This window comes from Peromyscus maniculatus, chromosome 6 (assembly GCF_049852395.1).
Source record: "Peromyscus maniculatus bairdii isolate BWxNUB_F1_BW_parent chromosome 6, HU_Pman_BW_mat_3.1, whole genome shotgun sequence".
NCBI lineage: Eukaryota > Metazoa > Chordata > Mammalia > Rodentia > Cricetidae > Peromyscus > Peromyscus maniculatus.
Genome location: NC_134857.1, coordinates 72,036,064 through 72,048,481, shown reverse-complemented (window position 1 = coordinate 72,048,481; position 12,418 = coordinate 72,036,064). Strand labels below are relative to the sequence as shown.

Sequence of the window (12,418 nt, the reverse complement as noted above, 5' to 3'; positions counted from 1 at the left end):
TAGAAATGGCTCAGATCAATGAACCGCCTGGAAAGGATGATCTTGTGAACTGCCTGCAGGATGGGCAGTGTGCTCCAGGTTCCTAGATTATATGAGAGTCACTCATGCTGGGGTGGACTTTGGTGATACAGCTATCTTTGAGTCATTCCTGCTCCTGTAAGCAACCCCTCATCCTTATTTCTGTAAGTAACCCCAATAAAACTCACTGGGCTCACCAAGGTAGACTTTGGTGGTATCTGTATTTTCATCTGTTTTGGACTTCCTTTCTGGGGTGAGTAGGGGTGTGAAGAGGTGTGAAGTAGAGGTGCCAAAGGGGGATTTCCTGGGTGTACTGCCCTCTAGTCCCCAGATGGAAACTTCCTTGGTACTAGTCTCTGACCAATCAGGAGCTGGCCGCCTCCTCTCATAGCCAGTCCTACCATCCTCTCCTAAAGCTCCTATCCTCAGCTCCCCACATACCCGCAACACCCAGAGACCAAAGAACTTTTGCCTAGAGCTGACATGAGGACCCCTTAGTGACAGATGCTTGGCACTCAAAGTATCTATATGAAAGATTGGGGAAAGATTCAGGAGTCAGAGTTCAGGATGCCAGACCTTATCAGCAGATCCGGTCAGTGTTCTTGTTCCTAGGCTCAAGGTCTGGTAGAAGAAAGATAGATTTTTTTCCCTAAGAAATTCTTTAAGGCTATCCGAGTACTTGTTTCTTAACCTCACTGTGGGCTTGTTTTCTCTCCTCTCTCTTTCCTTTTCTTTTATAACTACTTTTTCCCTTTTTATTTTTTAAAGATTTGTTTATGTATATGGGAGTTTTATTTGTATATATGTATATATGTGTACCATGTCAGTGTTCTTGTTCCTAGGCTCAAGGTCTGGTAGAAGAAAGATAGATTTTTTTCCCTAAGAAATTCTTTAAGGCTATCCGAGTACTTGTTTCTTAACCTCACTGTGGGCTTGTTTTCTCTCCTCTCTCTTTCCTTTTCTTTTATAACTACTTTTTCCCTTTTTATTTTTTAAAGATTTGTTTATGTATATGGGAGTTTTATTTGTATATATGTATATATGTGTACCATGTCTCTACTTTCTGGTAGAATGGTTTTGTCCACTGGTTCTGGGTTCATGGCTCTCGGTCCACACAACAAGATCATATACACATGGTGGCAGCTCTTAGTCCACTGTTGTGGGATGTTTGTTTACACTGTGTGAGGATGTGTCATTGTGATTGGTTTAATAAAAAGCTGAATGGCCAATAGCTAGGTGGGGGAGATTAGGCAGGACTTCTGGGCAGAGAGAAGAACTCAGAGGGTTAGAATTTAGACATGTGAGAAATGCCAGTGAGATGTGGAGCAAGTCAGACGTACAAAGTGGAGAGAGGTAAAAGACACATGGTAGAATGTAGATTAATAGAAACAGGTTAATTTAGGTTATGAACTAGTTGGGAACAATCCTAAGCTAAAGGTCAAGGTTTTTTTTTTTTAACATAATAGTAAGTCTGCAGTCCACCTTATCATCCTGAACAGCTTTGGGTCATATTTTGCAGAAAACTTGACAGCGTTGCTGGCCCATGATGGAGTGATACCCAACAGTTTCTCCAGCAGTGAGTTATGAGCATCTTGTGGTGATAGATTGAAGCATGGCAGCTGAGGGTCTCACTTCAAGGAGTTGTGTTTTCCTAGAGAGTGGACTTGACCTGGACCTGGTCAGGGTGTCTTATGCCACTCTTTGAAAATTCTGTTCTTTATTAAATTATAAAAATTTTGAAAACCCTAAGTCCTTGGATCCTGGAGTGAAAATAACCATATATTTTTAAGTCTTGATTTTTAAATACAATTAACCTCTAAAGTTCTATGTACAGTTTTTTTCTCTCTGTGTGTGTGTGTTTCATACCTAGATTGCCATCAATTTCTCTTGCATTCTCAATTGAAAATGAGTCCAGTTTCTGGGTTGTCCCTCCATCTTATTCTGAGAGCCCCTAGAAGGTTTTAGTGCACTGCTCTTATACAGAAATATTAGAGTCTGGCAGGTGGATAAGACAAGTGGAGGAAATGATTGCAACCCAGGGGGATATTAAGTCTTACAGTTTAGGTTTCAAATATGGGAAAAAATTATTTAAAAGGGGTTTTGGGTCATATGCTAGGATATTAGTTCTAAATACTAAATGTCCAGGCTGCCAGCTGTCTTGGTCTACTCTTACAAGATTCCCAAAAGTTGCTTACATCCATCTACCATTTCTCAGGTACCATTATATTCCTTCTCAGGTCTTTGATGGGATTGAAGACTAACAGTTATAGTTACAACTTAGTATACACACACACACACACACACACACACACACACACACATATATATATATAATCTTAGATAGAACATATTAAGTATTAGATTCAGGTTCTTTAGGATAGGACACCTTTTGGAATGATCTTTGTAACATGCCATTTACCTATGCTCTATGCTTCTCTGGATTTTAGTATGTGTTTCTTGCTTGATATTGTTCACATTGGCTGTAGTTCCATCTTATCTAGGTCATTATCCCTCATTATTCCTGGACAATATTTGATAACCATTCCTTTGTATATAGTCTTATATTAGGTTAGAACATTCTTATTTAGACAATAAGGGGGAGATGTAGTGGATAGCCATTCCAGTTTGATCTGGAAGTTCCAACCCCCATTGAGGTTTTGGCAACTGTCACACCTACAAGGTGGGGCCAAGGGAGGCACCGAGAGACCCGAGAGCTGGATGGGCCAGCATGCTCTCTGTTACTGGACCCTAGACAGTGGAGGTTGACCGAGCAGAGCTCCAGAGAACACCTTTGGATTGCGATACACCTTCCCCAGACCCCGCGACCTATCTATCCCTTCATTTGTAAGTTACCCACTAAATAAATCTTCCTTTCAACTATGTGGAGTGGCCTTAATAATTTCACCAATAGGCTAAGCTGAATGAAAAGACTATTTCCACTTATCTCTTGAAAAGTCTCTAGGGAGCGTCAAGTGCTAAGTAGCCAGGAGCAGGGACTTACTTTTAAGCTGTGTGTTCTGGGTCCTGTAACAAAGCAGGTTCTCCCCTGTAAAATATGTGGCCGTTCAGAGAAATGATGGAACATGTTACTTACAGAGTTTTATCGGGTCTGTTTCTCCTATGCCATCCTTGTGTACTCGTTACTAAAGTAGGAAGCTTTCAGTCTTTGTGTTACTGGCAGTTTGGAATGACTATTTCCTTGCTGGAGGAGCTAGCCTCTGTTTTGTAGGATGTCTAGGGCTATCCCTGGCTTCTACCTACAAAATGCCATCAGCATTCATAATAATCCCAAGATTAGTTTAATTAAAAAATGTATTAGCATACAAAGATTTAGGTTTAATTATAAAATTTTTCAACAAAATATGTTTCTCTTTCCTCCTCTCCCCATCACCTGTTCCTCCATGGTCCCTCTGACCTCAGTATTTCCCTTTCCACATTTATGTTAAATGTCACCTTTTGTTACCCCTCCCCACACTTTCTCCTTTCACAGTCTTGATCTAGTGTCATAGTCTACACCCACCCCATTCCTTTTTTTTTTTTTTTACATACACACAAACATTAAAAGTATCCACCTACGAGAGAAAACATGTAGGTTTTGTTTTTCTGAGCCTGAGTGATCTCACTTCATGAGATACTTTACAGGTCCATTAATTTCTGTGCAAACTTCACAATTTCAGTCTTCTGTACTGGGAAGTAAAATTCCATGGTGTATACATGGCACATTTTTATTACCCGTTCTTCTGTTGATGAGCAACTGGGCTGGTTCCATTTCCTTTGTATTGTGAATAGATAGGCAGTTAACATGGATGTTCAAGTATCACTATACTTGGTTGGATATGAACTTCTCTGTGTATGTGTCCAGGAAAAGGACAGCTGAGTTATATGATAGTTCTGGTTTTGATTTTCGAGGAGTCTTCCTACTGACTTGTAGAGTGGCTTTACTCATTTATATTGCCACCACAGTCACTCTACCCCAGAAACTTGCCCAATATACTATCATTACTCTCTTGATCATAGCCTTTCTGACTAGGTGAGATAGAATCTCATAGCGGTTTTAATGTGCATTTCCCTGATCCTATGCCCACTTTTTTTTAATGACCAAAATTGTCTAGAATATTTCCATATAGGCCTTGGAAAGCCACAACATCTCCACTTAAAAAGAATGAGTTACTCTATTTGAATACTTGCCTGACTGAAAATTCATTGTTTCTTAATTAGATGAATTTGATCATTCATCAAAGCAAACAGTAGCTCCTCCAGTTGGCACAGGGTTTCATGGTGAGATGGATATACACTCCACATTTCGCAGAACACACCATTCCTTGTTAGAAACCCCAGCCAGCCCTGTCCATTTCCTCCCCTGCTTCTTCAACTGAAGTGAGCATTAGCAGAACTGAGAGACCTCTAAACTTTTGCTAATGTAGAGCTACGATTTTTTTATGCTCTAGATTTGTGCAGTCCTGGAATTGAGAATTAGAGGGGAGGGACAGAGAACAATGACAGAGAAGACACCAGTGTGATAGGGATAGAAGCTTTATTCTTGGTCAGAGTCAGGGACAGGCGCTGCCACTCCACATTAAGGGTAGGGGATGGGGGCCCTGGGCATTTGACAGGCAGAGAAGGGCCTCCAGGAACCGACAAGACCAGACAGGCTGTGCTTTCCTTGGCCCTTGGGATTCCTGTTTCCTCCAAACTCCCTTGTCTCAGCCTCAGGATCCAGGTCAGCAGCAGCCTCCAGAGCTGTGGCCACAGCCTGAGCCCCCAGACTGCTGGCCACTGCCACGCTCACAGGAACTGGACCTGTGCCTGCATCTGTGGGACCTGCGCCTGTGGTGGCTCAGGAAGCAGCCTCCCTCAGAGCTGGGGACACTGCAGCCCCCAGAGCTTGTAGCACAGCAGGAGGAGGCAGCAGGCAGACACTGTGCTGTGCTCTTTGGGGGGCACTTGGGGGAGGGGCACTTGGGAGGAGGCTGGCACTGCTTCTGGTTCTGCTGGCAGGACATCTTGGTAGGAGTCAGTCAGCCTGGGGAAGCAAAGAATACAACTGTCAGTAATCTACAGTCCAGGGTCTCCTCATCTCTGGTATTGTCTCCTTTCTGGGCCAAGAAATACAAGAAGGAAAGCTGATGTGGATGGAATCCATTGGATCATACCAGGTGCGTCCCACTCTGTTCTTTACCCAGACAGTAGAAGCACAGGCTAAGTCTGCCTGGAAATCCAGCTTTTTGTATCTATGAAGAATCCCCAGCAGATGTACCTGTTAGGGGAAAGTGATCTGGACTGGGGGTATCATAGGAAGCAGTGTGAGCACCTGAACGGAAAGGAGGTGAAATGTGGGAAGTGGGTGCTGAGCTCCTGTTGCCTTTGTAGGTCACAGAGTTCATTCCCTGCTCCACTCCTCACCCCCCCGCCCCCCAGTGATTCTACCTTCTTGAATAATCACCTACTATAAACTCGTTTTTTTTAAATTGAATGCTGGTAACTCCTTATTTTCCCTATTGCTCTTTGTGTCTAGGTCCTTACGGAAGACCTTATCCCTTTTCTCTCATCCCCTGTGATCATAATGTTCCCTTCCAACTTCTCATGCCAAGGCCCACCCTTGCTGGATACTCACTGGATGGAGAGGATACAGGAGAAGTCTGTGTCTGAGGATGCTGTGGCACAGGAGCCCAGGGCCAGAGCTCTTTTATCCTGTGCCGTTGGTGATGTCACTTGGGTATGCCCCTGCTTTCACAACCAGAGGAGGTGTTACCTGAACGTATGTCCAGCGGTTTTTCTGGTACTTCCATGAAGTCCAACTAAGGACTGAACCAGGAAGAAGGAAGATTGTCCATAGACCTCCCACTGAGGTCTCCTGGAAACTGCTCATCCCTCCCTTCTTCCTACTTCCTTTTCTTTTTTCCTCTTTTGGGTCACATGCCTTGGAGTATTACTTCCCTTGGCATGATTATGAATGAATTCTTTACACACAAAATAGCTCACAAAAACAAATCTTAAATGATAAAATATTGTAATGTCCACAGACCCCATGCTGCTCAATAAACATGGGTGGATGTAATTCACTGCTGCCCCCTGAGCTGCAGCAGTGGGGTGCCTGGGAAGTGATGGGGAAGTGTGTGAAGCCTTGTTTGGTGACAGTCCCTTGATGACCTCATAGCTTCTAATAGTACAGTGGATGTTCTGAGCACTCAGGGACAGAAGCAAGTTGTTAACTTTTAATAAATAAATAATCATACCACACAGGTGGAGATGTCTTCTGTTATTAAACTCGTGTGAACTGAAATCTGACTGAATTATTGTAATATTATGCTATGCTCAAAAAAAAAAAACATAATTTGGGCTAGGCTATACTTAACAACTTTAATAATTCATATACAATTTAAATACTTTGGTTATTACAATATCAGATCATATGTATGTATTTTCTTACAGAGAAAAATATTTGTGGCTTAGAACTAACCCATAAAAAGCAGGTGATGAGCAGTATACACAGTTGTATCTTATAATTAATTATATTGTTAATAAAAATACAGTAAATGTGTCTCATTATTTATGGCCATTAAAGCCTATATGATAATTTAGACAATTATGTTTTTCTCTCCTCATTCTAACATTAACTGATGCTAATGTATTTCTGGGCCAAGGACTACAGGAAGGTGGGGGAAGCTGATGTGGATGAAATCCCTTGAATCATGCCAGGTGTCTCCCACTCTGTTCTCTACCCAGGCACTAGAAGCACAGGCCAAGTTTGTGTGTGAATCCGGCTCCTTCTGTATTTGGAGAATACCTAGCAGATGCCCCTGTTTGGGGAAAACAATGTAGAGTACAGGTGTTCTCAGTTATTTTATGGCCCTTGTGGACAGGACTTGCCGTGACTCTTAGGAATGCAGGCCAAGATGGACACGGTGGAGGGGGCAGCAAGGGAAGGGATTTGCCTGCATCCTTTCCTCCTCAGAAGGAGGTTCTTGGTCCCTGGTGCTTAGCTTTCTGTCTCAGCCTCATTGCAGCTTCAGGCGCCATTTCTCTTACATTGTTGAGAGTCTGTAACTAGATACTGGGTGGGCAAGGGTTTTTGGATGAGTGGTGAAAATACAGATAATTTTCCATGAAGACTCAGTGATGAGGACCCACAGAGAAGAGTGGAAAGCACGTCTCTGTTCTCAGCAGCTGTGCTGGGCAGAGCAAGCCTCAGACAAATGCCCCATGAGTGTGGTTAGCTTCCTTCTTGATTTTCCTGAGAGCTCTGAGTTTACAACTTATTTCCCAATGTAGTTCTTCAGGGGTGCCTTGCTATAGATCAGTGGTTCTCAACTTTCCTAATGTTGTGACTTTTAATTCACTTCCTCATGTTGTGGTGACCCCCCAACCATAAAATTATTTTCATTCCTATTTCATAACTGTAATTTGTTATGAATCACAATGTAAATAGCTATGTTTCCCAATGGTCTTAGGTGACCCCTCTGAAAAGGTTGTTTGACCTCCAGAGGGTCATAACCCACAGGTTAAGAACTGCTAGTATAGATGAGCACCCAGGGAGCAGAGGTCAACCCAACAGAGGTGATGTTAACAGCACACTGGAGTATAGCCTGACCTCCTATGTGACTTTACACAAACCAGACCCACTCCTTCCTAATGACCATCATTGTCTCTTTTCCTTGAATTTCTTCTCACTTGGTCATTAACTCCTGATTCCTGACTTCAACTGTGTGTCAACTGTGTGCTTAGCATTGAGGACACAACTGTAAATTAGAGATTCGGCTTGTCCTCACTGGCTCATTATAATCATCCAAAGGGAAATATGACAAACGATGGACTGCAGCTGCAGTGTACATAAAAGAGAAATTGTAGGTTCTGTGGGGTATGTAAGTAGAGGTCTTAACCTCATTAGGGATTCAGCTCTTTGGATAAAATTGAATAGCTTTTCAATTTGACTTACTGTTATATAGAAGCAACTATGAAGACTCTTCTTGGTTTAAACAGGATTCATCTTGAGTGATGAGGCAGCAACTGAAGAGCAGGATTCAATGGCTGGTCAATCACAAGATTTCTGGGTGACTCAGCAGGAAGAAGAAAATCCTTAATTCTTCTGAGCCAGTTGGGCATTGAAGCCATGAGCTGGGGCAGGAGAGGCAGAGTCTGGTGGGCTGTGTCACCAGGGCTGCCTAACTGGCTTCTATGACCATGTGACACACCCCTTTGTAGATTCTAAGCAATCGGTGGAGTCTATCTATTTATTACTGCTTGAATTGTTGGTTCTTCTTAACTACTTTGATTTAGGCAGAGACAGTTATTGTGATCTCACCTTCGGCATCATGTTACAAATACATTCCAGAAGATATTTATAGTTTCCAAAAATATACTTCTGTGTAAATGTAGAAAAATTCAGACATGACGTCAGTTCTAGGGAAATATGTGAAGTTAGCTAAGACAGGACCTCACATCAAAATAAAGGAAAGCTAAAAACATCCCCCTAGAAATGGAGAAGTAACTTAACAAAACTCAGTAGTGACCCATAGTTAAAAACTTTCAAATAAATATCAAAAAGGAGCATCTTCCATTTGAAAAAGGGAGTCAGCAAAGCCTTATGACTAACATGCCGGGGAGTGAGAATGGGCCCTTGGTTCCTAAGACAGGGAGCAGCTCAGATGTTTAGTGTCCAAAGTTAGATGTCTGTGATGTTTAGTGTCCAAAGTTAGACCCAGAATATATTTCAAATAGAGACCCAAAGGCAGTTTGCTGAAGGAAGGACATGTCAGAATGGATGGAGGAATTTTTTGTAAGACCCCACCCATGGAAGAAGAGCCACAGGCAGTCAATGGCTGCCGAGGGAGGGGAAACCAGGTTTTCTGTTTTATTTTTCTGTTACCCCTTTTCTCCCTGAAAGCTGAGACCCCAATCGTAAGCAGTCATCTCTAAATGCCTACAAATCAAGGCAACATGAGTTGTACTCAGTAGGTTGTGTGTGAGGGTGTAGAGGTAGGAGTGATATATGAATATATGAAGACGACGACGACGACGACGAGGTCATAACTTTGAGAGAAGAAGTTCATAGTGGGGACATGGGAGGAATTAGAAGAGGGTGTGGGAAGGATTCACATGCAGGAAACATACTGTTTGCATGTATAAAATCCTCAAATAAAATAAATAAAAAAATTTTTTAAAGTGATAATTGGGCATCTATATGTTAAACAAAACACACACACACACACACACACACACACACACACACATATATATATATATATATATTACACACACACACACACACACACACACACACACACACACACACACACACGAAAGCCATGGATAATAGATCATTGTGTAAAACACAAAATAAACATTCCTAAAATACAATATAGGACACAATTTTGTGACTTTGGTTATGTAATTTTCAAAAGGAAAATATTGAATTAGAATGACTGAGGTAGTGGCACATGATTAAACATGCCTGTAGTGGCACATGACTAATTTCTGTCCTGGGGAGACTGAAGCAGCAGGATCATACATTTGAAGCCACCTCAGGTTACAGTGAGACAGATACAAAGAACAAACTAAAGAACTAAAACTTCTGCTACGCAAGTGATTGTTGATAAATTCACAATTAAAATCCACAGACTTGGAGAAAAGATTTGCAAAGCACAAGTCTGATTGAAGGTTTGTGTCTAGAATATTCTAAAAGCAATAAAATCCATGAATAAATGGACAGTCTGATTAAAATGGGAAATATTTAAAGAGACTGATATTTCAACAAAGATACATGGGTGGCAAATTAGCTTAGTGCATTACTCATTAGGGAAATGCAATTAAGAGCAAAGTGACAGACTACCTGCACACACTTCACCAGCTAAAATAAAGCTCTTACCTAGCAGTTTGGAATCCTGTCTAGGCTGGGGAGCGGCTCAGCTCAGCCACTGCTGACAGGAAGACAAATTTACAACCATGTTGGAAGTTTCTTTAGACGTGTCCTTAACAATTAAACATGTTATTACTGTTTGCCTTGGAAATACAATGCTTTAGTATTTATCCAAGAAGAAAAAAGGTCATATTCATAGGAAAGCTCAATGCTGATATGTGCAGTGCTTTTATTCATAATTGTTTCAAACTCAAAGCCTCTTGAATGACATTCAACTTGTGAACAGATGAATAAAAACAGTGTGTGTATGTATATATACATATATGTATACATGCATATATGTATACATATAGCATATATATATACACACACAATAGAAAGTTATTTAGCAATAAAGAAAGGAGAAATTATTGATCTATGCAACAAAAGAAATGAATCTAAGATTCAAGAAGCCAGACTTTAAGTGCTACTCTCTGTCTCTTTGTCTCTCTGTCTGTCTCTGTCTCTGTCTCTGTCTCTGTCTCTCTCTCTCTCTCTCTCTCTCACACACACACACACACACACACACACACACACACACACGGCAGACGAATTTCTATCAAAACAAAATGCATATGCACAGCCAAAGGAACAATGAAGAGTCGAGAGACAGCTGATAGGGTGGGAAATATTGGTGAATGATACATCTTAAAGAGTTAATATCCTAGTATATTAAGAATGTAAAGATCTCAATAGCAAGGAATTAAAAAAAAATTGAGCTTAAAAATGGAGAGATACCCTGAGGAAATATTTCTTATAAGAAGACATACAAATGGCCTATAGATTTATGGAAAAAGGTTTTTTATCCCTAGTTATCAGAGAAATGTAAATTAAAAAGACTTAAACTCACACTTGTCAGACTGGCTATTGCTAAAGAAAGAACAAGTATTGCCAATAATTTGGTGGAGAAAGAGAATACTTACTGGAAATGTAGTGTCCCAGCCATTATTGAAGATAGTATAAGATCCCAAAAAACTTAAAAGTTAACTACTGTATGAGCCTCAATCTCATTAGTGTGTATGTACCCAAAGAGAAAGGATAGTCATACACTGAAAAGATATATACCCTCGTATTTATTGAAGCACCATTTGTAACAGCCATAATAAAGCATCTTCCTAAATGTGTATCTGTGGATGAATGCATATAAAACATGGGGCATATATAAGTAACAGAATATCAATCAGCCTTAAAAAGTAGGTAATCCGCCTGGGCTACCAAGTGAGCTCCAGGAAAGGCGCAAAGCTACACAGAGAAACCCTGTCTCGAAAAACCAAAAAAAAAAAAAAAAGTAGGTAATCCTGTCATTTGTGACAACATGAATGAATCTGGAAGATATTGAATAAAATGAAATAAGCCATGAACAGAAAGATCCATTTTTCATGATGTCACTTACATGTGGACTCTAAAATTGCACTATGAATTACACTCATAGACACAGAGTGTAGAATGGGGGTTGCCAGATACTAAGGGTGGGGTGAAGAGCCTGAGGAGATCTTCCTTCTTAATAATAAAATTTGCCAGTCTTAGCACCTCTAGAGTGCTAAGTCCCTTCTCTGTACTTGGTCTCAGGTATCTTTTCTGTGCCTCCGTTGTATGAGTGGCATCCCTACAGAACTGCCTTTCTCTGCTGCCACTCTCAGAGGACACCTGAAGATCCCGTCCCATCAACTTTTGGTCTGCAGTGCAACGGGGACTTGACTTATAAAGACGAGGGCCTTATGCTTGGACTCTTCATCAATACATCCAGGATAGCACTGATTGTATCAGATCAAATGTATTTAAGTTTTGAATGATGGACATGCCATGTACATTTCCATGTTAATACTGTTGAGTGACAAAACAGAGTTAGAACTTGGGAATGAATGGGCAAGGGTGAAGCAAAGTCTGGGGAAGAACAAAAGGAAGTGATTTTGCAGTCACAGTGCCTCCCGATTCCACCTCATGAGTTCTTTAGGCATGTGCACAGGAAAGCCCTGGAGGCCAGTAACTGGGAAGTGTCTAGCACTGTCACCTCCTCTATTGTGAAAATAGCAACATGCTTGGATGATGCTTCACAAGCTCTACACAGAATAAAAAGGCTCCTGCCCTGGACTCCTTATCCATTGTCTGCTGAGAACTTCCCCCCTCTCCTTCGCATCTGGTAAGTGCCCATTTGGGACGATTTCATCATGTAGGGGTGCGTGGGACAGACAAGCCAGGTCTAAACTAGGACCTGAGGAAGAGGCCCACAGTTGGCAATGGAAGGGGGTGGGGGGAGTTGGTAATGGTGAGGGAGCTTTTTATCATTGTTCTGAGTGCATTACTAGGGATATATGTTGATCTATCTAAAAGTTGTGAGATGCTTTATACAGATGGGTGTGTGCCTCCATGCTCCTGTTTGTCTCATAGAGATCTTGGCTTAGGAAGCCGATAGATCATGGGAGGCATGTATGTGACAGATTAAGTCAATAGATGTTCACCGGAAGCTTCTCTCTACAATGTTTCTACTATACTTTTCTAGGTCAA

General features: G+C 41.4%; 1 protein-coding gene across 1 annotated transcript; it reads right to left on the bottom strand.

Moving 5' to 3' along the window:
- Positions 1–4,567: 4,567 nt before the first annotated feature.
- On the bottom strand, positions 4,568–5,021 carry LOC102907306 (late cornified envelope protein 3D-like). Its single transcript, XM_006976201.4, has one exon. It carries the CDS (start codon positions 5,019–5,021, stop codon positions 4,740–4,742), a length of 282 nt encoding a protein of 93 aa, XP_006976263.1. The 3' UTR covers positions 4,568–4,739.
- Positions 5,022–12,418: the final 7,397 nt, after the last annotated feature.

Excerpts from the sequence above, each read along its gene's own strand:
- LOC102907306 (XM_006976201.4), bottom strand. The coding sequence starts at position 5,021 with ATGTCCTGCCAGCAGAACCAGAAGCAGTGCCAGCCTCCTCCCAAGTGC.